Here is a 26,383-nt window from a genome sequence, read left to right as displayed (position 1 = left end):
TTGAGGAAACAAGTAAACTTTTTATTTAAAAGATTAGGTCAAGAGAATTAAAATTATCAAAGATACTCTCAATTCCACAAGTATATGCTTTAGAGATTATCCCTTTGTCAGCTTTGGAAGTTTAGGGTAGCAAAATCATTTCTCCAAAATAGATGAAAATATAGGGCACCTAGGTGACTCAGTCTATTATGCGTCTGCCGTTGGCTCAGGTGATGATCTCAGGGTCCAGGGATCAAGTCCCAATTCCGCCTCCCTGCTCAGTTGGAAGTTTGCTTCTCCCTCTGTCTCTGCCCCCTGCTCATGCACTTTCCCTGTGTCTTGCCCTCTCTTTCAAGTAAATAAATAAAATCTTTAAAAAAAATAGGTGACAATATATAAGAGGTCAGAACCTCTTTGTCATTTTCTATGGTACCCCATTCACCTGGGTCTCACTCCTTTTTATTTTTTCATGAGATCTTAGCAGACAGTGGGTTTGGGGTCTAGAAAATGTCCATCTTTAAATCAAGATTAGTATTCACTGTTTTTTACACCATAAGTCTAAATCTGAGAGAAAGGAAGGGGTGGGGTGAAATTATTTATGCTGTATGCATGGAGCTTTCCACTTGACACCTTAAACTCCTCCCTATTTACAGGTGTGGGCACTTTTTTGTTTTTCTCTCCCTCCTCTTTCCACTAAGGACTAATTGGGGAAGTAGGCTTGAAGAATAAACTCACCATTTATGAAGAAGGAACCACTGACCTGATAGAAACTGAACTCTCAACAGCAGGTAAGCATTCCTTCCTTAAAATAATAAATTTCAAACCATTAATTAAAATTGCAAGAAGAAATGGGAGAAATAGGGAGGAGAGATGAATTTCAGCATTATACAGGAAGGATAAATCATAATTAGGTTTATGGGGAAAGATGTTTGTTTTTGTTTTTCTGTTTCAAATTTTGATTTGAAAAAAATAAGCATTACAAAATATAAAATCATTTGTACTGATGGGGCACAACTAGAGAAACAGATAAGAGAGGCATCTCTGAATGGAAAGCCTATCATCTGAAAAATAATTACAAGCATCAGATCACAAGAACTTTAAAAAAATTGTCTGTCTCATTAGCAGATGTCTCCCATTGTACTCTAAGTGCTATGTTACCTTAAAAAGCAATAGACCTTGTATTTTATTTATTTATAAGAAAGGTCTTTCAGGCCAGTGTTATGCTTTCATTGATTAATGTTGATAACATATTTTAAGTGCTTGTTGTGTGCTGATGAACACTTCAGTGCCCCCAAGAATCTTGGGCTCTTAAAACTTGAATGACTATAATTAATTACATTCCTTGACAAAGATTTCAGTTAGTGAGTCTGTTGTTGGTAACAGTTCAGCCAGAGGAATTACAAATCTTTACCTTCCAATTCTACAACACATGCGAATTATGGGGCATTTATAATTTATTGGTGAGATTATGATTCTCTGATCTTGTAGCTCTCAGAATTAATGGTTGTCATTATGACTTTCTCATATAAATCAAAAATCTGTAAAATATATTTTCTGCATCCATGAGAATTTCTTCATTCTGCTCTGTGCCCTTAAAACTATCTTTGTATTTCATAAGAGAAAGGTCCTCAGGAAATTCATCACTGTTTACTGAAAGAACATTGTCCACTGGTGTTCATTAATTATAGTGTCTTCCCTCTGTGAACCCATGGGAGAAATGTCTCTTTGATTTTAATGTCACCAATATTTGTCACCCAGCACAATTTGTGAATAGAAAGGTATATTGAAGCCAGATCAAGGAGGGTTTTGATTATTTAGAAGTTAGAGAATTTCATTTAGAGATAATACAAGTGAAAAGTCAAGCAAATGCTATGATAAAGAGCATAAGAATAATTATTTTAAAGATTTATTTATTTTAGAGAGAGAGAATGAGAGTGAGTGAGAAAGCATGAACAGGGGCAGAGGCAGAGAGAGAGGGAGAAAAGTCCTCAAGCAGATTCCCCACGGAGCACAGAGCCTGACGTGGGGCTGGATCCCAGGACCCTGAGAGCCCGACCTGAGCCAAAATCAAGAGCTGACGCCCAACCCTCAGAGCCACCTGGGTGCCCCAAGAGTGTGAGAATAATTTTATGGACAAACTGAATCACGTTACTAATCATGTTTGTTTCTCTTACGTTGGCTGCCAGGAAGCTTACAGTACAAAATGTGCTCTCACCTGCTGCAAATCCCCTGCTTCTCATTGTTGGTGGTGGTTTTGTTCAGCAAGGTCACAGGGATCACCATCTGTAGGGAAAACGTAAGATTAGGTTCCTGCAAGCCTCTGGTCATAATGTTTTTATCAGAAGATCAACACAAAACCTTTTAAAAAAAATACTTTGAAAGATTTTATTAATTTCTTTGAGTGAGAGAGCACACACAGAAGCAGGGGAGGGATGGATGCAGAGGGAGAAGCAGATTCCCCACTGAGCAAGGAACTTGATGTGGGTCTTGATCCCAGGCCCCGAGATCATGAGCTGAGCCAAAGACAGCTACTTAACCTGCAGAGCCACCCATGAATCCCAACACATAACCCTTTTTTATGTGTATTTCTGTTTAAAGACACATTATTTAACACTTGTTGATTTATTATTATCATTGAACTCCCAGTCAAGAGTATTATAACCCATAATTAAAGGAAGTTTGTGTAACACACGTATCTTCTCAGTAAGACCCATCACAGTCTTTTTACCATAGGAACACTAGATAGCACTTAAGTACTATGCTTGGGACAACTTTTTTTTTTTTTAAGATTTTATTTATTTGACAGAGAGAGATCACAAGTAGGCAGAGAGGCAAGCAGAGAGAGAAAGAGAGGGAGGAGGAAGCAGGCTCCCTGCCTAGCAGAGAGCCAGAGGCGGGACTCAATCCCAGGACCCTGAGATCATGACCTGAGCTGAAGGTAGATGCCTAACCCACTGAGCCACCCAGGCAGCCCAGGACAACTTTTTTTTAAAAAGATTTTCTTTACTTATTTGACAGAGAGAGAGAGAGACAATGAGAGAGGGAATATGAGCAGGCGGAGCAGGAGAGGGAAAAGCAGGCTTGCCACAGAACAGGGAGCCTGATGCAGGGCTCCATCTCAGGACTCTGGGATCATGACCCGAGCCAAAGGCATATGCTTAACGACTGAGCCACCCAGGTGCCCCTTGGGACCATTTTAAACAGTAAAATTGCCAGCAGAAAGTGAACACTGCAAAAGAATGTAGCACAAATACATCATATAAAGGGCTTGTTTAGAGTATAAGAGCTGAAAAGAGAGGTCAGCTTCTGCAGCATCTGCTGACAATAATGGCTTTGGAGACTCAAATATGTCCACAAATGACTGCAAAAACACCGTCACTATGGCTTTGGAGGGTTCCAGGTGAATCTTAGCAAGTAGGTGAATTCACAAATATGGAATCCACAAATAAAAAGGATCAACTCTAATGCAGAACTATAGTCCATATGCTTTGTCTGCTGGCCTCACTCTTGACCCCATGTTATGTTTACACCTCTGTTTTCCTCTTGCCTGAATTTTAATTTAAACTTAATTTTTCATCATCTATTTTACCTACACTTCTAAGTGGTTTCAGGAACTCTGAGGAACAAGACAGGCAATAAAGCAAATCGCCAACAAGTTCTTAGAATTCCTACCGTTTGTGCTAGCTACTTTGCTATGCATCAAGACATAAAAACATCTCTAGGCATCAAATGTAATAAGAGATACATGATCAGTTTCTCTATGAAATAATTTTATCTTATTTTCTCAAATATTGAATTAGAATAAATTAATGTATTTAACATGAGGATCTGCTAAGAAGTTAATATTTTATTTAGAGATAGCATGAGGGAGTGAAATGTCAAGCAGATACAAGTGTGAAAAGATGACGCCTACATCTTTCCTTCCTTTACTCAACCTGAACCCTGGAAACTCGATCTTTGCAAAGCTTCTCCTATCAGCCCAGACTATGAGTACTAGGGTCCAGGAAGCTGATTTTCTGGTGCTGCCCCTAGTATCTTTTCGGAGTCCCGGAGAGAATTACAAACACCTCAGGTGTCGCACTCAGCAAACTGCAGCCACAGGACTTGATCACAGGAAATATGCTTCGTAGAAGTTCAGACTCAGGTAAACCATATGATGGAGTTGCATGGTGGATTTTAAATCATAATCAAACACTTGAGTATCTTATAGTCACACAGAGCTGCCACATATTGAAATCAAGTAGTAGCGCCCTCTATCTGGAGAATATGCTGTACAGGAAAAAATTCACTGCAGTCTCAGAAACACCAGGTTCTCATGTCTAGTTGAGACATTTTTGCCATCCTAGTGCCTGTTTGTTGAGAGTAAATGGATAAACTCTACTGCATCGAATATACAGAAAAACGTTTGTTTAATTCAGTCGAGACCTGATTGGAATGTTTGGGGGGAAAAAAAGTTTTCTTAGGGACAAAAAGCAGGGGATAAGAAGTCCCCAAATCTAGAAAAAAATAACTGCCTCCGAATGGCTGAATTGCATGCGTTATATTAAGTCCCTTTTTCCTTCCTTAATTTTGTCTAACTAAAACTGAGTCTCAGCCTTTGCTCCCATCTGGTTCTTTATCTTCAACCTAGGTATTTCTCGGCAAGTGGCTTCCCGTAAGCACCTGATGCCTGACCCACTCACATCTTCCATTTTGCCCCACATTGTAAAAAGAAGTTTCCCTGCTTACCCTAAGACTCTTACTCTGAGCTTCCTCTTAACCATTCAGCAAACACTTAGAATGCCCTTTTCCTCTGTGCCAGGCCCTGTAGGTGCTGGAATACAATAGAGCACAAAGCAGACACGGGCTCTTTCCTTCTTATACCTCCCAGTCAACTTGAGACAGACTCAATGAAAACACAAACAGATGTGAAATTACAACTGTTTTTGTGTCTCAAAGGAAGAGTTGAGCAAACAGTGAGTGTGTATCATAGGAAGACTTAACCAGCATGGATACTCACCTTTTTCCCAGATTAGGTCATTAACATTCTCTACTTCCACGTGCTCTCTGGTTTACCCACCCCAGTGCCTCTCATCTTCCCTCTTCTTCCCTCATCAGAGGGAGCGATGGCATTCGAATTGTACCCAGTGAAAACAGGACTTCAAGGATGTTCCTTGGGAGATTCAAACATTAACAAGTAAAAACTAAACACATCCCTTCTGCTTTCTCATTAGGTGTGGAATTGCTAGAGTTCTGGAGAAGATGCTGGTACTCAACTGTTCTACCAAATTACTGATCCTGGAAAAAATGTTGAAGAGTTACTTCCCCGAATCACTCAAGGTATTCTACACTTAAGAGCTCTCTTTTATTTCTTTATTTTATTTATTGTGAAATAAGGTCAGACTTGTGGCTGTTTCCTGAGTTTTTCTGATGTGAGGACTTTCCTATTAAACCTATTGAACAGACAGTTTCCCACGTGTCTCCTGCTAGGGACTGATTCCATGCAGCATAGATATGGCTGTGATAATTCTTTTTTTTTTTTTTTAAAGATTTTATTTATTTAGTTGACAGAGAGAGATCACAAGCAGGCAGAGAGGCAGGCAGAGAGAGGGGAGGAAGCAGGCTCCCCGCTGAGCAGAGAGCCCGATGCGGGGCTTGATCCCAGGACCCTGGGATCATGACCTGAGCTGAAGGCAGAGGCTTAACCCACTGAGCCACCCAGGCGCCCCGATAATTCTTTTTTTGACAGTCACTCTAGATGACCTCTAGGAAAATTTAGGTGGTGCTGGACTAGATTATTTCTAGGTAAACTCAAGTTTTAAACTTTCCTTAATGGCAGAAGAGTATGGATTAAGTAGCATTGTTCATGAGAACATGACCTAGGTTCACGACGGAGCTGAGGTCCAGGAGTCATAAAATTTTTTTGACTATTTCAACATCTTTATTTATTTATTTATTTTAATGGCTTTGTCGGTCATAAAGCCTCTGTTGGTGTCTTCCCAAAGTCCGTGAGGACCTGCTGATAACTCAGAGCTTCTGTGGAAGAAGACATTAATCACAGATTACAAATAAATATGTGATTTAAAATATGTTAAGCACTTGAAGAAAAAAAATTCAAAGTGCAAAGACATTGTCTTTGGGGGTTGCAATTCTTTTTTTTTTTTTTTTTTTTTTTAAAGATTTTATTTATTTGACAGAGAGAGAGAGAGAGAGATCACAAGTAGGTGGAGAGGCAGGCAGAGAGAGAGAGAGAGGAGGAAGCAGGCTCCCCACTGAGCAGAGAGCCTGATACGGGGCTCGATCCCAGGACCCTGGGATCACGACCTGAGCTGAAGGCAGAGGCTTTAACCCACTGAGCCACCCAGGCGCCCCGAGGGCTGCAATTCTTGACCAAGGAGCTAGCCCTACAATATGGATCTTCAAATGTAAGTGGCAGGGGTATAACTCAGTGGTAAGACCATGTGTTTGCAAATGGGACGGCTGCTAATAACCCAGAAGAGACATAATGAATCATAATTTCTAAAGACAGAGACCAGAGACCTCTGTATTTGGCACACACCCTGGATAATCCTTATTTACACTAATCTTTAACAAAAGTTATCTAGAGCACTATACTGGGGTGATTAAATCTAGTCATCTTGACTTATGGATCATACTTAAACTATGTGTGGTAGGGAAAATCTGACTGATAATTTGGGAGCATATGGCTAAAAGGGTTACAAATGGACAGTCTGACTCAAAATGTACCATATTGAATGTTTGACCCACTCTTTTGCCAAAGAGAAATAAAAAGGCTTTGGTGACCTTCACAGGGTCATCTAAGATCACATAATCATCAAGACAAATGATGGGCTCTTACATTATAAATAGTATGTGGGTAGTACTTTGGCATACAAATAATTTCAATTTATTTTATCCTTCCAACAACTTTGTAAAATGACTATTAACCCATTTTAGAAATGAATAAGTTAGAGTCCAAAAAAGGCTAAAGCAAGTAAAAAAATCAGTTAATCCTGGTTCTTTTGATTTCATAGCTACTGCTTCTCTTATAACAACTTAACTACCAGATACCCAGGTGAGGATGTTGATTTTTCCTTTTTCTGTTTTTTTTTTTTTTTTTTTTTTTTTTGATACCTCGCATACTGCTTGGCATGGGGCTTTGCCCGTATAATTACTCAATAAACTGTTGTTGGTTGGTCGCTAGCAGTGTTATGAAATAATTACTTATTAACCCTCACCTGTTCAAATCTTAATTTCAAGGTCCTCTGAATTCAGATTAGTTGAGTTGATCAGAATAGTAGGTATCATTTTTTTAACATACCTTTTATGCTGTCTCATATGAACTTTATAAAACCTATTAATTCCTCCGTAATATTAATAACACTGAATAAGCAGGTAATTACATTATACTTTTACAGATAATATTGCTAAATCCCTTCCCTTTATCTAAGTGCTAGAGTTCAGATTTAAATCCAAGCTCTCAGATTCCAAACTGCATGGTTGTGGTTTTCTATTGTTTTTAATTGTTGGTTTTTGGTTTTATTATTATTTTTTTAATGCTTCTCATAATACCACTTGAAGTAAGAGTTAAGGAAATGAAACACGTAGGCACAAATATGCCTTCCTCATATCATCTTCTTGTTAATACCTGCTTAGCTTGGCACTCCCGATTTCTCATTTTCTGTACACAGAGTCTCTTTACCTTTGAATCTTTTTATCTTTCTTCAGTTATTGGATTGTTCTATAGCGTCTGTCTTGGGTTCTCTGACCATAATTTCAAAATACCTCTTCAGTTATGCTCTGCCCCTTCGAGAATCAAAATGATAAAGAAAAAATTGTTTTTTTGTTCCATGTTTCCTCTATTTTTTTGGATGCTATGGCTATATATTTTATAATCTGTTTTTTTTTAAGTTTTTATTTAAATTCCATTTAGTTTACATATAGTATAATATTAGTTTCTGGTGTACAATTTAGTGATTCAATGCTTCCATACATGACCCAGTGCTCATAACAACAAGTGAACTCCTTCTTAACCCCCATCACCTATTTCATCCATCCCCCTTCCTACCTCATCTTAGTATTTCAGTGATTAAATATCCTTCCAAATTTCCTTCACAAATTCCAACTGCTCATTCTTCCAGCATCCTTACTTCCCCTAGCTACTTCCCATCTCCTCTCAACACGCACCCTTTGAATAAATAGGTGTTAAAAGAATTTCATTGTCTTCAACCAATGCCAACTTTTTCAGTTGGTTGCAAAACTCTTACAAACAAGTCATTTTTTTTTCCTTTCACAATCTGAATATCAGAAAAAAATTTTTTCCTTTTAACCTTCTCAACATTGCAATCATATTTAAGTCCATTTTTTAATAACGATGTATGGTTTCTTCATGGGAAAAAAACACTTTAATAAATTTATGACTTTGTATGTATAAGATCAGCATCCCCAAAATTTAACAATTAAACAGAGCAAGCATGACCCTTCCAGGTTGATTTAGTTCTCGGATTTTCACTAAGTGTGATCCATGTCACACATTAGTATTAGCCAGACCAAATTAGGAAAGATACATTCTATAAGAAGATTTGAGTGAAGTCCCAGATTGGGAAGGAGAGAAGAGAGTTGAATAATGTTCTAGGTATTGAGGTGCATGATTTGAATCATGATGTGATATAAGAAGTAAAATGTAGTTTCTAATGCCCCTATAATTTAAATTGGTTTTCACTGAAGTATAACACGTAGTAGAAGGAGCACATAACATAATTATGCAGCTCAATGAATTTTCATAGAGCAAATACTTGTATAACTTACGCTCCAATCAAGAAAGAACATTACTTCAGACACGATTTCTCCCCAGCCCCCCAGTGCTCTTTTCCAAACATTATCTTTCCCAGCTCTCCAAAAGGAACCAGTATCCTGACTTCTAAAACCATAATGTCGTTTTGTCTTTTCTGAATATAATGTAAATTGAATCACATAGTATGTCTTTTTGTATCTACCTTCTTTTGATTACCATTAAGTTTCTGTTTTGTAATATATACTATGAATGTGCCACAATTTATTCATTTTTTCCCACTGCTGATGGACACTTAGATTGTTTTCAGTTTCTATCTATGATGAAAGTGCTGCTAAGAACACTAGCCTGTAACTCACTCTCCTCGTTACCACCATAACTTCTTCTCTATAAGAACCCCTGGCATATGAAGGTTGTTTTATAGGGCAGGCATCTTTGATTCTAAGTGGAGAAAAGAAATATGAAAGGGCACAGGTCAGAATTCTAATACTCAGTATTGTTTAGTCAACAACCAGATGATCCACTATGTCAGACTCCATGTACGTAGCAATGAATAATACATAGTCATGACCCTCAGGTCAGGGAATGCTTAGAGAGACTTCCTCCATCAAATCTGAAAGGCAGGGGACTTTTTTGGGGAGGGGAGTTACCCTCAGTGATGTTTAATTGTAACTCAGGGTTGAAGGAGTAGTTACATTAAGCAGGTTATTTTTGGAGAGTATAATCAGCTTTAAAAGCAGCTGAGCATCAAAATTATCTGTGGAATTGTAAAATATATTATGAGCCCTAAATCCATACATCAGATGCTGATTCCTTCTGTAAGTATTTATTATTGACCCATGTGCCATCTAGTCAGCCTGTTGTTTTGGTATCTCTCATTGCTGTACAGTAAAAACCTAAGTTTGGCGAGAGTTTTCATAGGTTTTCCTAGTTTTTTGTTTGTTTGTTTTGTTTTTTATCAGTTTTCATGTACAATAATGAAATAAAAAGAGAAAAGTTTGTACGTGTGCATGTTGTATATATGTGCCTATAAAAAAAATTCCCCTCTCATGGCCACAACTATATAGTACCAGAAGAAGTGAAAACAGTAATGTGCAACTAAAAGAGTTAGTAATGTGACTGGCTTGTCTCTCTGGGTTCTCTGGCTCAGGTTTATGGAGCAGTGATGAACATGAATCGTGGGAATCCCTTTCAGAAGGAGGTAGTGGTGGATTCGTGGCCAGACTTCAAAGCTGTTATCACCCGACGACAGAAAGAGGTACAGATTGGAAAGGGCAGAGAAACAAAACAAAACAAAACAAAAAACCCCTGAAAACCCAAGAGTTGGCATCAACTGGAAAGAAAAGATTGGGTAAAGGGGATATTATAACCATTACAGTCATATGTATTAGCTTAATAAGGTACATATTTCACCATTAGTTTTTTAAAAAGATTTTATTTGCATGAGAGAGAGAGCACAAGGAGGAAGGGGCAGAGGGAGAAGCAGACTCCCCACTGAGCAGGGAGCCCAACACAGATCAGGATCCCAGGACACCGATATCATGACCTGAGCCTAAGGCAGAGGTTTAACCGCTGAGCCATCCAGCTGCCCCTCACCATTAGCTTCTAATTTGACTGGCTTTGGAGTTGCAGACATGGAAAACTGCTAGCTTAAATGTGTTCAATAAAGTGTTTCTTTAGTGTTTCACAATCTCTAGAACCATGAAGCATACGTACTTATGCAGACTTGTTTTTCCTCTGGTTTGATGTTTTCCTGTGTCCAACAACTTTGGTAATGTGGGTAAATACATAGGGAGACTGAAAAAGATGACATCTGCCCCATTTTGCAAGGACAAAGAGCTCACGTCATCGAATGACCACATTAGGAAAGTTCTGAGAGTTCTATTTAAATCTTGTAGGTGGCTCCAAAAGTTATACCCTTTCCATTTTTTTTTTTAAGATTTTATTTACTGGGACGTCTGGGTGACTCAGTTGGTTAAGCGGCTGTCTTCGGCTCAGGTCATGATCCCAGCGTCCTGGGAGCGAGTCCCGAATCAGGCTCCTTGCTCAGCATGGAGCCGGCTTCTCCCTCTGCCTCTGCTGCCACTCTGCCTGCCTGTGCTCTCTCTCTCTCTCTGACAAATAAATAAATAAATAAATAAATAAATAAAATCTCTAAGGATTTTATTTACTTATTTGACACAGAGCGACACAGCAAGAGAGGGAAACAAGTGGGCCGGGGGCAGGGTGTGGGAGAGGCAGAAGCAGGCTTCTTGTTGACCAGGGAGCCCGATGTGGGGCTCAATCCCAGGACTCTGGGATCATGACCTGAGCCGAAGGCAGAGGCTTAATGATTGAGCCACCCAGGTGCCCCCTTTCCATTTTTATAAATAAATAAAATCCTAGAAAAAGATGGAATAAGGATCTTAAAACTTTCCAAATACCAGAAGAATAATCAAGCAAAAGTATATCAAGCAACATATCTGTTCCTTCCCTCACCAGAGTGTATTAGCCACATTCCTATCTAGCCATTGTTTACAGGTGGCTGATTTTGGCAGTGGGAATGATCTAAGCATATGCTGTCAATGTACCTAATTTATCTAGGATTTGAGATACCTAGAGGACATATTTATGTTTTTATAATTATGTCTTCTGTCCCAGGCTGAGACAGATAACCTGGACCATTATTCTAATGCCTATGCTGTGTTCTACAAGGATGTCAGGGCTTACCAACGCCTGTTGGCAGAACATGATGTTATCAACTGGGATCAAGTTTTTCAAATACAAGGTGAGATCAAGCACAGACACTAGGCCGTCTTCTTTTTCTCATTTTTGTCATATACATCAGATAGATATGATATCTGTTTCACATATATGATAATATATATATATACTTAAGTGCACAAATTCATAGATATACATTTTATAGTTAAAATTTTTGTACTACAGTTTCCTAAGAACACTTGTTTTACTCCTAAAGAGGCTTGGCCTTTGGGGTAAGTAGGCACCATTTAAATTGGGCTGCTTTCAAGTGACATTTTTCCCCCACTGTTACTGTAATTTCACAGCATATTTTTCTTTATTCCTTTAATCATTTCCTGTTCCAATCTTTTAAAGTGACTCTAACTTCAGTGTAAGCCAATAGGGAAGTCTTTCCTTCTTTCTGAAGCAGCTGAATCTGGAAAGAGATAATTAACTGATTTGCATTGGATATCCTGGCATGATTTAGTAAGATAAGAGTATATCTGAGATCCAAGGAGATAATTGCATGGTTATCAATGCTAATGGAAGAACTTTTGGCCAAGACCGACCTATATGAAGAGTTTCTAATACTGTGCGTGGATAATTTCAGGTTCAGTGGGTTACTTTTCCAACTTCTCATGATGACTGGGGAGATGATACAGTCAATGAAGTTCTTGTTTTTAATTGTTGCATTGAAAGAGAGTTCCTTGATCATTGGACAGGAAGGCACGGTCCCCCAGGTCAGAAATACAAAGTCTGGTAATTTTCTTCAGCAGCAAACAGCTAAAGCCCTCTCACAAGGAATAAGCTCCTGTCTACTTGCAAAGGATGACTAAGGCATATAATTACCTAAAGACTTGGGGTGTTTTATAACATCCCTTTGGAAATGCTCACAAAGGTGTTACAGTGGAAGTTCTGAACTGTCTCTCACTTTTACAGATTTACCCCAGTTACGCTGGTGAGACGTGAGACAGGGTTCTACCACTCACTTAGCCGAACTAGCAAAATTTTCTTGCCATTATTACTCAAGTGTGGAAATAAGTAGATCTCTTCCTTGGTATGAAAAATCACGGCAATGATTGGACAGTCTGTGGTGCCAGAGGACCCACTCTCCTCAAAGCACCTGCAGCCACCATTAGGATAACATCCTTGTAATTGCCAGTATTGTTTTTTCCCTAGCCGGCCAAGCTGTTAGTCATGAGTCAGTCTTAATCATTTACATTGACACATCATCCTCCCTGAAGTTAGGTGGAGACAGATGTGAGTTAATAGCACCTAAAATAGTGGTAAAGGCCCCTCTTTTAGCATGTAACCAGTGTAGTCATTATCTTTGGCTTCTGATGTGGCCTCTCGCCTATAGGCTTTGCTGGTAAGAACTATAATTTCCTTGGAATACAGAATAGCTTTTAAGAAGTCATCGGTATCTTTATTCATTTTAACCAAAGCACCTAAATGCTCTTCCCATAACATCCCCAAATCATGAATGACTCCAAAAGCCAACAACTACCATAGAAACGGCTGCTCTTTCATCTTGCACCCCAGAGTTACTGGTGGGGCTGCCTGGAAAGCCTACAAAAATTAGGCAATGGAGGGATGCCTGGGTGGCTCAGTCAGTTAAGCTGCTACCTTCGGCTCAGGTCATGATCCCGGGGTCCTGGGATCAAGCCCCACATCAGGTTCCCTGCTCAGCGGGAATCTGCTTCTCCCTCTCCCTCTGTTACTCTCCTTGCTTATGCTCTCTCTCTGTCAAATAAGTAAACAAAATCTTAAAAAAATATTAGGCAACAGAGCTACTTCAATGCTGGGTGTTCAGAGCAACGATGCACTCTACACGGGGATGCCTTTGTCATTTTTAATCTAAGAGTTGTCCATAAACAAGGTTAAATCAAGGTTCACCCACAGGAAGAGCCAAACTCTTTGTCTTGGCCATGAGAGGACAGGGTATGAAAAAGTATACAGCCATCCAGATGGGCCAGGCTCTTTTGTTCACTATTGGTTGCATGGATGTGAGAGAGATTGTTGACATGAGCACTAACCTAAAAGTTCCAGAATCTGGCTTGCTGGTACTGTGGTCCCATTAACTGTGGTCCAATAAATGGTCTGAGTTCTGTCTTATCCAGATAGCAGCACCTCTTTCTAAGGAGGTAAGGTGAAGAAATGTAGGACAATTTTAGTGAAGGTTCCTTCTGTGAACAAAAAGAAAATCATTTGTTAAAATGGTAATCAATGTCAGGGACAGGAGGATATGGTCAACAAACCACGGAGAGATCATCCACAAAATCCAAACTATAGAGATTCTACCCAACAAACTGGATTCTTTAACAAATAAATGGAAAGAATTTTTAAAGGGTATGAAGGAGGGATAGGCATGTAAAGAAAAGCTGCAGATTAAAAGATCCACCAGACAAAAAGTGAACAAAATCTAACTATAGTGTTTAAGGACTCACCCTTGCATAATAAAACTTAAAACAAGGATGTGATTGTCATTAAAAATGATAATAGTGGCTATTTTTAGTGGAGAGTGAGAGAATTGTGTTTAGGAGAATGGTAAATAGAAGATGGTTAGTGAATTTCTATTTTATGGCTTTAGTAGTAGCTAAAATATGTAATAATGAAGTTACACATTTGTTTTTTTTTAAGATTTTATATATTTATTTAACAGAGAGAGAGAGAACGCACAAGTAGGCAGAGCAGCAGACGAGGGAGAGGGAGAAGCAGTCTCCCCACTAGGCGGAAAGCCTGATGCAGGGCTTGATCCCAGGACCCTGACATCATGACTTGAGCTGAAGGTAGACGCTTAACTCACTGAGCCACACAGTTGCCTCAGTTATACATTTGTTTTATGCAGTTTTCTCTATTACATCTTATGATTTTAAAAGCTTTTCAAGGGTCACCGGGGTGGCTTAGTTGGTTAAGCGTTTGCTTTCAGCTCAGGTCATGATCTCTAAATCCTGGGATCAAGCCCCACATCAGGCTCCCTGCTCAGCGGGGAGTCTGCTTCTCCCTCTCTATCTGCCCCTCTGCATGCTTGTGCTCTCCCTCTCTGTCTCTTTCTCTCTCTCTCAAATAAATAAAATCTTTTTTAAAAAGTTTTTTAAAAGAAATATTAGTCTGACTTTTAGAAAGAAGTACTTGAATCTAAGAAAAATAAATTTTGTTTGAACTACCATACATACCCTTCATTAGCTTGAACTATTTTTTTCTCAGAGTCTCTTGAATAACTTTGATGTAATTAGGGTTTATAGTGTGGGAGTCTAGCCACAACTTCTGTAATTTCTAATAGTGTTAACTTGAAGAAACTACTTGGTATTTCTAGACTTAACTCCCTGAGAAAGTAGCCAATGCTCAGATTTCAGACTCTATTCAACATGATCTCCTATTCGTGTGTTCGTGTATTCTTCAATAGGAAATGACTTACTGGAAGGAGGAAACAAGCTTTTAGATATGGATGGAAGTGGGAAAGTCAATTTCCAGAGGATTCAATTAATCAGAACCCCTAGGAAGGATAGAGTTTATAGGATTTTGGAGAAGCAGAGCAAGTCAGTTCTAAGTAAACAGAAGCTAACATGCCATGTGACGAGCTCTATCAGAGACCGTACCATTCTTGGGTCTCATGCTGGTGCAGTGCCCAGCACAGTGTTTTACATACAAGTACTGAATGAAGATTTATAGATAACATCGTATAGCTGCGATCAATGAGTAGGATCCAAGTGAATCAAGTTTAGGAGGAATCTCACCAATGCTAAATTTATACCTTGATATTTCTGTAATGGGCATCTAGGCAAGAGTCTAGAAGACTCTTTAAGTCAGAATGCCTTGCCAAATAAATGTGAGTTCTCTTATGCTTCTAGCTGTAGGGTAGTATGTAGACTTTGAGAGCTATACAATTTCTCTTACCTTGAGGAGTTTTGGATTAGTCTGACAAGTCAGAAGTCAGGAAAGTCCCCCAAGCAATTCCAGATTCCTAAGGGATATTCCCATCAGAAGTGTTCATGGAAGATCATGATTGTGAGAAACAACAGGATGGGGATCTGGAAATCCCATACAACGTTTGAGAATCAGGTCAGGAGTAGCTGCAATAATTCATACATAGCTCGACATTGGTCAGGATGATACAAGGTGGCAAACTGGCGGCATGGTACAAACTACTGCGACAAATTTCCTTCCTGTGTTTTCAGATAAAATACCGTTTTTCATTATGTCTTTCCATATACAGGGCTGCAGAGTGAGTTACATGATGTTTCCAAAGCTGTTGCCAACTCAAAGCAGTTAGGTGTAAAGTTAACTTCCTTCAAGGCTGTTCAATTTTTTCCTCATCCACTTCTGCCGGACACCAGTTCTCTGTACGTAGACCAAGTTTCTGCATGTGGGGTGGGACTTCCTATACAGAAGTACAAAGAGGAGTACCTGAAACACTTAGTATTATTAAGGGATATTTGGGTACCTTGGAGTAAGGCCACAGAATCTAGATACCTCTGTGTGTATATGAGTCCGTGGGTCTGTGTGTGTGTGTATTTTTTTTTTCTGCTGTGCTTGACTGCTCCTAATTTCTTGCAAAATCAAATCCGTGTCTTTGTGCATAGTGATAAATGAACTCAGGAGTCCTGTATTTTCACAGGAAAATCATTCCTTGGTATGCTCCTCCTGCAAATAATTCAAAATAACCTCTCTTTGAGCCAGAAAATGCTTAGTGTTTTTTCATGTTTCAGGGAAGTGGGTAAATGACTGATTTTATAGAGAGCTCTTATTTGCAGGGCATTGAATGTTTTAAATACATTACCTCTTGAACCCTTTCCACTACCCCACAAAGTACTGTATAATTACCTTTTTGAACAAAATTGAAGTAACACATAGGAGAAAATTGTAGAGCTAAGAAATAATTCCTAATTCTGACTCAAGAATCCAATCTTCAGAAGACTTGTTAGAGTAACCTGCATTTTTCTTAATGGGAGAGCCCCTGCTCTGACATTTGCTAGTGACCTTCCTTTCTGCTTAATCTTTCTGAGCCTTGATCAATTTCTTTTTTTTGGGGGGGGGATTAACCTATAATATCTTCCTTACACATATTTTGTAAACAAATGAAACATGATATTTGAAAAGTACCTACCTCAATGAATGTTAATTTTTCTATTAGGGAATATGTTGAAGGAATTTTTGAGTAAAACAAGACTAAAGCTAAAGAAGAATGGGCATTATGAGTCACATAAAGCAATTGGACTTTATTTTTATTTCATTTTATTTTTTTCAGTTATTAAAATTTTCAAGGACGTACAAAGGCTGAGTGAGAGACTAGAATAAGGAAAATCTCATCAATATATGTAAATCTTATTTCATCCATACACCTATCTACTAACTACTTTGAAGGAAATATCCCAGACATTATGCTATTATTCTTAAATATCTTAACATATATTTCTAAAAGATAAGGATTCTTTAAAAAAAAAAACAACACTATACTAATATCACTCCTGTACAGAGGTTTCCAGGACCACCCACAAGCTCATTGATTGGCTAGTAGATCCCTCAAAACTCAGAAGAGACAGGCTACAAAGCAAAATCAGCAGAGGAAAAAGGTGCATTGGCAAAATCCAGAGAAAACCAGGCACAAGCTTCCCAGAACCCTCCCCAATGGAGTCACATAGGACACGCTTAATTTCCCTAGCAATAACGTGACAACATGTATAGGATTTTTTTTTATTGGAGGCATACTTTGCCTAGCACATAACGATTTTCTAGACTCCCAGAGGGAGAGCAGGTGTTCCGCATAAACCACACTGATTGCACAAACAGGTAGGCACGGTAAGTGCCAACTCCTGTCAGTTCTGGGAACAGCAGGACCCCTGCAGAAATCCAAATTGCCAGCTGCCATCCAAGGCCCAAGCTGGCAAGCAGGCTTCCCTAAAGATAGAGGCCTCAAGCTTGCTGCATCAACTCTGTGCTATTTTAAAATTTGGTTAACAGTATTTCCTTAAACCAGTTAGTAATTACATTTTCCAAATTAGCATAATATTTTAGCAGTTTAATTTGAATAAGCACCTAAATAAAGTTCATACATTGCAATTGGTTAATATCTCTCTTACATACAGGTTCCCCTTTCATATTTTTTATTTCTTCAATTATTTTTTGTTGAAGAAACCAGGCTATGTGTTTCCCCATCTTACTGTCACATCCCTGAGATGCTATTATAAATTCTTCTCCAGCCCCAGTCAGGTCTTTTAAAATCAGATCTTGCTGTAAATTGCTCCCTTCTGCATAGGAAGATATTGTCTTTAACACCTAAGTCAGTACCCAAATTTGTATACCCATTATTTTGGATTCGCTGCCCTTCAGATATAAGGTAGTAGTCACTAATTACTCCTAAAACATTTGCCTTAGCAATGATTTTATTTGCAGTGACATTTCTTTCTTTCTTTCTTTCTTTCTTTCTTTCTTTCTTTCTTTCTTTCTTTCTTTCTTTCCTTTTTTAAGATTTTATTTATTTATTTGACAAGGGATCACAAGTAGGCAGAGAGGCAGCCAGAGAGAGAGGGGAAAGCAGGATCCCCTCTAAGCAGAGAACCTGATGCCGGGCTCAATCCCAGGACCCTGAGATCATGACCTGAGCTAAAGGCAGAGGCTTAAACCACTGAACCACCCAGTTGCCCCTACAGTGATATTTCTGCATGAGGCTTCTTTGCCTCAGGATTTTCAGCCTTTGTTCATTTTCAAAAATAAGAAATTCTATCAAGACCATGATTGCTTGTATTTTTTTTTAACCCTCCTTAGTGGTTAGATTATTGTCCCAGTGCCAGAGCCCACAGTATGCCTAGAATGTCAGCTAATTGTGGAACCACTAATAAAAAGAAAACACAAAGTGTACTTTATAAAGATCGTAGCAAGAATAACATTAGCTGTTATGGGGGATGGTCTTATGATACTGATAACTTGAAGAATGAAAGCAAATTCTGAAGCAAAATCAGCACCATAGGCTTTCAACTAAGTAATCCATCTCAGTTCTTAGAAATTGCAACAATTCCTATCCTTGCCTTTATCTCAATACCATGAGCTCTTAGACCTTTTTCCAGACCTTTTAGGGGAAGGTCTAGAAGGACTGGCATTTCTTTTATTTAAAATTTTTTTTAAGATTTTATTTATTTATTTGATAGAGAAAGATCACAAGTAGGCAGAGAGGCAGGCAGAGAGAGAGGAGGAAGCAGGCTCCCTGCTGAGCAGAGAGCCTGATGCGGGACTCGATTCCAGGACTCTGAGATCATGACCTGAGCCGAAGGCAGAGGCTTTAACCCACTGAGCCACCAAGGTGCCCAGGACTGGCATTTCTTGAGCATCTATAAATGCCTAGAATGTTAAGCAATCTATACTTTTTTCCTGGCTATGGATGCATAAAGATACAGTTCTAGCCTAATACTTTTTTTTTTTTTTTTAACCAAGGAAAATATTAGGCGCCCAAGAATGTGGACTTGTTCAAGGCTTCGGAGAGGGTGTCAACAAGTCTGAAAACTGTTTTACAGAAAAATGAAATACTTGCCCTAATCTATATGAAGGTGAAAAGAAATGGGCATAAAATGAGAAGGAAAGTCTTCAATTTCATATAATGAGGATTTTCTCCTACCAGAAATGAAACCCTGAAAGATGTTCATAAGTGGGAACTGATAGATAGATTCCAATTCATTGAAAATATTTTGGTGTTGGCTAAATACACCTCTGGAATTGTTTCTTAGTTTGAATCAGTGAAAGAAGAAAAGTAGCTGGTTGTAGTCCTAGGACCCCGCTTTCACATTTCTTCTCATGTTGTTTCCTTCTAGAAAGGGCTCTGCCCCACGACTAACTTACCTGAGTGTTGCTGATGCTGATCTACTCAACAGGACTTGGTCTAGGGGCGGCAATGAACAGTGTCTCCGGTATATCACGAAACTCATCTCTTGCTTCCCCAGTGTATGTGTCCGGGATGACAAGGGAAACCTGGTCTCTTGGTCTCTTACAGACCAGTTTTCCACCATGTGCCATGGCTATACCCTGCCAGAGCATCGCAGGAAAGGTTACAGCAAGCTGGTGGCCCTCACACTGGCCAGGAAGTTGCAAAGCCGGGGATTCCCCTGTCAGGGCAACGTCCTAGATGACAATACAGCATCCATAAGCCTCCTGAAGAATCTCGGGGCTGAGTTCTTGCCCTGTCGCTTTCATAGGCTTATTCTCACCCCTGCAGCTTTCTCTGGCTAAGTTTACCTCTAGCCCATTGGAACTCCAGGAATTTTCTTCTTTTCCCTGAACATACGTACACTCTGTAGCTGGCAAAGAAGGGAATGTTCCAACTGGAATCAGAAGAATTGAAAAGGGCCTGGAGAAGACACGCAGCACCAGCCTTAGAAACCTGCCTTCTCCCTGCGTCAGGGTTCTACAGGAAATAACCAGGGGCCAGAGACAACAATGGCTGAGAGGAGGATAATTATCTTCCTTTGGGATGCACCGCAGGAAAAAGGTTCAAAGCCAGAAGTTCTCAGCCTAGTTATAGAAATGACTGCATGAGAACAGTGACTTAACACAGGAGCATGTGGCTACGGCTTCCTTATTGCTGCCTGGGTTTCTGCTCTGGGTTGTCACAGCCACACCAGCTCCCCACTACCGTAAATAACACACCCCCAGCCTGCTGCAATGTCTCTCTAAACTCTTCCTACCACTTCTGATCCAGCTTCTCTGTAGAATACCCTGCTTTTTCCCCTTTAGTGACTGGTTTCCCACTTCTGCTTACAACTCAAGCCTATCGCCTTTCCTGGGGAATGTTCCAGTGCAGTGGTTCTCACATTTTCGTGCACTTCTGAATCACCTGGAGGGCAGATTGCAACACAGACTCTGGAGCCTCTTTCCCCACAACCCCTGATTCAGTAAGTCTGCGGTAGGGCCCGAGAAATGGCACTTCTAAAAAGTACCTACTGCTCAGTGGTCATGGATGGAGGAAAGAAGATACAGGCATTTTAAATGGTAGAAACAGATGGTGTCAGCATAGGATTAGACCTTACCTATCACCTATTCCAGCTTCCTTGTCTATAATCTGCTTTCTCATTAGAATCTAAGGTACATCTGTAGGTGTGAATGTGGGTATGGAGATGCACACATAAATGTACTCTCATAGATGCATTAATACATATACACATTTCTTTCATATTTTATATATGCATATGTATAAACTCAGAATTCTGATAAGATAATAAACTTTAATTCATTGCATATGAAAAATTGAAGGCTCGGGGAAAATAAATGACATTTTAAAGATAATACAATCAGTGTTAGACATCGATCCAGTATGCTGTCATTTTGATTTCAATCTATTTTTTTTGGTTACTAAATCCTGTACCTTTTCTGTAAAGGAAATTAAATGCCTAAATAATTAAATAAATATTTTCATCAGCCTTTTATCCTGAGTTTTTTTTTTTTAATTTGGGTTTCGATTTCTTTTGTGTATATATATCTTTCAACGATTGCAAAGGAAGAAATATGCATCACCAGCTAACTGTGTCCTTGCATTTACAATAAAAGCAGGCACAGACTGAATGGTCAGATTGGTCTAGATTGTATAAAGTGGACTCAGACATAGAGAAGATGTTTTCTTATCCCAACAGAGGCCATAAAATCCCAACTACAAAGATAAAGGAAGAGCCAACTTTAGGTGTTTATTCTGAGAGAAGTAAACAAACTGACTGAGAGAATCATTTTAATAAAAAACAAGACTCCTTGGGAATGAATATATGCCTGGGTCATCCTGACTATTGGTTACCTGGAAACTTATGCTTGGTTTCAGAGGGAAGAACACCAAGTAATTGGAGTCCATAAAGCTCTTGGGAAAATATGGTCTACTTTCTGCCCCAGGGATGCTCGTTATCTTTAGTGTTGATTAAACATGATTATTCCTGCCTGGTAATGGCAATAATATTATAGCCTTAGTTTATTCTTAATAATAACGTGCCTCTAGTTTATCTAACGATCAACTATGTGCTGATCATTGTGCTGAAGAGTAGATATAGATATAACTTCATCCTTGTGAAAGATAGGAATTATCTTATCATGGGAATTCTGGCTGGGAGATGTCACGACTCATCAAAGCTCATGCAGGCTCGAAGCGGCCACATCACGGTCAGAACCAGGTTTTGTCAGATTCTGAAGCCAGTATCGTGCTCATTATGTAACCGGCCTCTGAAGCAGCTTGAAACTCTTCGGGGGTGACTCCCCTTATCTCATTGCTTTCTGGGTTTTTCAACAGCTCCACCCCCACTCCACAGTGGGCTGCACGTTTTGGAAGTGAGTTTTTCCCTATCAAACTTCACTACAACTTTATTCATCTATTTTTTACCTTTTCTTCCAGATAACCATGTTGGATATAATTGTTCAACTTTCAACCTTCTTTCTGACCCTTTCAAGGACGACATGCAGCAATTTCTGGAGAAAGGAGAGAAAGGCAAGGAGAAAAGAGCGACTCAAACCATTGTCTTCAATGGTTTGTATTTTTGGAAGCAGAGAATTCATTTGCTTGGAAATTAGTCAAGAGGCAATTGCAATAGTCCATGCAAGAGATGATCCAAGTTTAGCCTGGGTTTGAATGCTGGTAATGAAGTAACCATGACCAGAGGTAATAAGGAGGAAAAGTTGTCAGGATTTCATGCCCGCCGAGGATACTGGAAGAGAGATGTCGACAGTAACTCCCAGGGGTCTATGTTGTGAAACCTGTGGCTGGTGGTATTTTTCCACTGAGATAAGAGATACTGAAACAGCACCAGGTGTGGAGCAATTAGGAGAAAAAGGAATTGTTTGTTCAGTTTGGGAATGTTGAGTTTTGAGACCTATTACGTGATGGGCTCAAGTCGAATTTCTGAGTCTCAGGGAAACTGTCTGTGCGAGAGGTTTACATTCAGAAGTCATGGGGACATAAATGGTAACAGAAGCCATGTATTTGGCTGGAACTTCCTTAAGGACATCGATGATTTAAGGTTGAGTGAAGGGGAAGGCGCTGGAATGGGAGGAGGAGTATAGGAAGGACTATAGGAAGACAGGAGATAGGAGGAAAGCCAGATGATGTCATGAAACAGAAAGGAGAAAAATTTCAAAATGGATGGTCAGTGGTGTCAAATTACACTGGGAGGCCAAGAATATGTAAGGAATGAAAACCTTACATTGCACTATCAAATAGTTTAAATACATGTACCAAAAAGAAGCCAGAAACAAGAATGTATGCTGTACAGGTCTGTTTATATGAAGTTCAAAATGAGGCAAAACTCATCAATAGCCTTAGAAATCAGAAAGCACTTACACTTTGGGATAGTAACTAGAAAAGGAAGGAAGTGGCTTCTAGTTTCTGGTAATATTCTGATTCGTGGCCTGGGTAGGTTATATAAGTACGTTTACTTTGGGAAAGCTCAGCAAGCTATAGGATTATAATTTATGTGCTCTTCAGTATGGATATTACACGGCAATATGAAATCTCCATGAACAGATACAAGCCTGGCATCCGGGTGGGGGAGGGGGAAGCATATTCCCTTGACCCAAGAACTGCCATATATATATATATATATATATATATATATATATATATATAATTTATTTATTTGACAGACAGAGATCCAAGTAGGCAGAGAGGCAGGCAGAGAGAGAGGGGGAAGCAGGTTCCCCACCGAGCAGAGAGCCCGATGTGGGGCTCGATCCCAGGACCCTGAGATCATGACCTGAGCCAAAGGCAGAGGCTTAACCCACTGAGCCACCCAGGTGCCCCCAAAACTCCACTTTCATAAAAATACATCTTTCTGGTACAATAGCAAATATACAGAGATTTCTATAAAAGGATTTTATTACACATTGTTCATAAAGATTAAAAAAAAAAACTAAATATTTAAGTAATTCACTGATTTAATACAGGGCAACCATTCAGTGAAACTCTACAGAATACCAGGAACCTGCTTGCTGAAATGGAAAAGATACACGTGATAATACCAAATGCAACACAATGCAAAGCAACTGCAGGGAAGTCTGTAGCATCTATTTCAAATTCAACTGTGAAGAGAGTAAGCATATAGGTAAACAGTTTTGAAGGCGGCTTTCACTGGGAAGAGAGGAGTCTTTGGTAAATGGCAGCAAAGATTTCATGGTGTGCCCATGACTACACCCGATGATGAAAGGAGTCAGCATGGGTTATATGCTCAGCTCCCCTGAGACGGGTACTTGTTGCTTTGCAAGTGTCTGTGAATTTCTGCAAGAATGAATATTCACTCTGCCTAAGTGTGGGGAATGTAGAAGGACAACTGAGAATTCAACCTGCTCAGATTTGGGGAGCAAGATAAGAGAGCAATTTGGGGAGGATATTACACATCTCTAAAACAGAATCTCATTTAATATTCTAGTTTTGATACTATTCGTTTTGCATTTTTAATCACTCATTTTTGTTAGGTGATTTGAGTTTTGAGCAAGAACATGAAGTAACTAGGAATTAAATTTCCTTAAGTTGTCTGTGACAAAACTTAAAGTGTTGTATCCATTGCCTCTATCCTCAGTAAACACTAGGAACAGGGAAAAGAAATAAAACTGAATGTAATATGGACCAGCATAGCACCAACTACAAAGATAATTCCTTTCTTCCAGGCTGGCATGTTTGCATTAAAATTATTTCAGTGGGGAAAATGAAAATAGTAGAAATATTAAATACAGATGAAAGGGTTTGCTATTTCAGTACTGCTAGAATTAACAGCATTGTTCCCTTGTCCCAAGTTTCTAATAGCCCATGTTTCTCTATCTCTCATAGAAACCTTAGCTCCAACTATAAAACCCAGTTGCTGATACCCCCTTGCTTTATTATCTCACCGTGGCCCTACTATACCCGAAGAAGGAGAGAAAAGATGGAAAGTGATAGCTCTCAGACCCTCCTCTTTTTTTCACCTCCTCTTCCCTCAAGGGGGCTGGGATCATGTATGTCATCAGACTTGTTGCAATTTCATTTACTTCTCAAGTGAACTTTTTCTTTTTCTCTTAAATGGATTTTTTTTTCCACTTCTTCTTCCCCCCCTTGTGTGTGTGGGGGGGAATCACAAAAAGAGAATAGCTAAGGAGGTGGGGACAAGATGGCGGGGAAGTAGGAGGAGGCGCTGTTTCAACCTGTACCCTAAAGTGAGCTGATTAACTACCAAAGAACTCCGATCACCCACGAAATCAGCCTGAGATCAGAATTATACACGTCTGGACCTCTACAGGGGCAGAAGACACCAGTGGGCAGGTAAAGCGGAGTGGGAACGTTGGACTGACAACGGAAGATAAAAGGGGGAGGGAGCCACCAGAGGTGACCGACTGGAAAGTAATACCCCAATACGAGAGTGCCCTGCATCTGGAGACCAGCATTAACTTGGAGACTGGTTGAAAGCACTCAAAGAGAGCAAAGGATTGTGGCGGGGGGTTGTGGGAATCAGGGTGGCTAGGGACAGGGGCTTAAGTCCCGGGATCCAGGACAGCCTCCCCTGGTGCTGAGCCAGAGAGAGTGCAGCGTGGCGGAGAAACCAGGTCTTGGTCCCTGAGCCACCAGCGTGCCCGAGAATGCGTGGGGTCCAGCTCCTGTGAGGGGCTGGGAGCCTCGACAGATGGCAGAATGCCCAGCCGTGTTAATAGAACCTGTGACATGCGTGCCCCTCACCCTCCCCTGAGAGAGGTGCGTGAAGGCCCAGCCTGGCGCTCTTAGACCCGCGCCATATCACCAGAGCCTGAGATGTGTGCACGACCCTCACCCTCCCCTGAGAGAGGAGCTCGCAAGCCTGGCGCTCTTAGACCCGGAAAGACCAGGCACTCCCAGCCCAGGCCAGCGGGAAAATCTTAGTGTGTGATCGCTGCTTGGAACCTCTCTGGCGGTCTGGAACTTCCCAGACAGCTGCCGCTGCTGTGGTTTTGGGTACAAGCAAAAGATCCTGTGTCCCCAGGGACTGCAACTTGGAATCTGCTCTGCCAGTGGCCAAGGGTAATTTATTTGGGCTCTGCAGCCAAACTGAGGCTTCTCTCTGAAAGGGAGGTCAGGGTGCAGTTTATTTTCCTCTACACCTACAAAAACCATCAAAAGCGGTCAAGGTGAGAGGAAAAAAAAAAAAAAAAAAAAAAAGAACAAACATAAAAACCGCCAGAGAACAAAAGCCTGGAAAAAACCAGTTTCCTCAGAGCCCACCCCCTTGAGGGGGGCGGGAGGACTTAACTCAGGGAACATCATTGACTGAAAACCCACATGGCAGGCCCCTCCCCCAGAAAACCAACTAGGAAAGAAAAAAAAAAAAAGACTACAAAGAATAACCACCACTACTTCATAGAACAACTTTTATTTTTAACTCGTTCCCACTATTCTGGTTCATTTTTTTTAATATAGATAATTTTTTAACCTATTTACCATCACAGTGAGATGTACAATACATCAAATTCCATAATAACCTTCTAACCTGAACTTTTTGATACATACACTTGTGTTTTTCTTTTGCATTTCTATTTTTCAAAATTTTTTAAAATTTAGTTTAGTTTATTCCTTTTTTATTTTTATTTTCTAATATTCACATAGAGTTAAACTTCAAGATAATCCCCTTTCCCCAATCAATGCTACCCCTATAGGTAAACCAATTTTTAATCCCCCTTTATCTTAGGAAAGTTGAGTCCTTTAACAAAGATATCAAGATACATCCAGGAAGAATCAAAACAACCTTCCTCACCCACACTGAGAATTTATTACCACTCTCCCATCTTTTTCTTCCTCCAGTGTTTCTGTGTTTTTGTATTTATCCTGATAGTATATAAATCTTATACTTGGGGTTCTTTTTGAGGAGGTTCTTCCTTTATTTGCATATATATATATATACATATATATATATATATTCTCTTGTCATATACTTTTATCAGTCTTTTTGTCTATTTTTGTTT

At 39.8% G+C, this 26,383-nt stretch overlaps 1 protein-coding gene across 5 annotated transcripts in view; it reads left to right on the top strand.

The window, feature by feature from the left end:
- Nucleotides 1–20,776, top strand: part of GLYATL3 (glycine-N-acyltransferase like 3) — a 35,042-nt gene extending 14,266 nt beyond the window's left edge. For 2 of the 5 annotated variants that reach the window (XM_047733463.1, XM_047733468.1), the window contains 6 exons: nucleotides 3,945–4,123; nucleotides 5,193–5,298; nucleotides 9,900–10,007; nucleotides 11,390–11,516; nucleotides 15,687–15,813; nucleotides 19,273–20,776. In XM_047733463.1, the coding sequence (XP_047589419.1) occupies nucleotides 5,221–5,298; nucleotides 9,900–10,007; nucleotides 11,390–11,516; nucleotides 15,687–15,813; nucleotides 19,273–19,687 (855 nt within the window). In that variant the 5' untranslated portion in view covers nucleotides 3,945–4,123; nucleotides 5,193–5,220 and the 3' untranslated portion in view covers nucleotides 19,688–20,776. Of the gene's footprint in view, nucleotides 1–632; nucleotides 768–3,944; nucleotides 4,124–5,192; nucleotides 5,299–9,899; nucleotides 10,008–11,389; nucleotides 11,517–15,686; nucleotides 15,814–19,272 lie in introns of all 5 variants that reach the window. The other 3 variants (XM_047733466.1, XM_047733467.1, XM_047733465.1) reach the window with 3 other exon arrangements.
- The last annotated feature ends 5,607 nt before the right edge of the window (nucleotides 20,777–26,383 follow it).

Source organism: Lutra lutra, chromosome 6, assembly GCF_902655055.1.
Source record: "Lutra lutra chromosome 6, mLutLut1.2, whole genome shotgun sequence".
NCBI lineage: Eukaryota > Metazoa > Chordata > Mammalia > Carnivora > Mustelidae > Lutra > Lutra lutra.
This window is presented reverse-complemented; position numbering and strand designations above follow the sequence as displayed.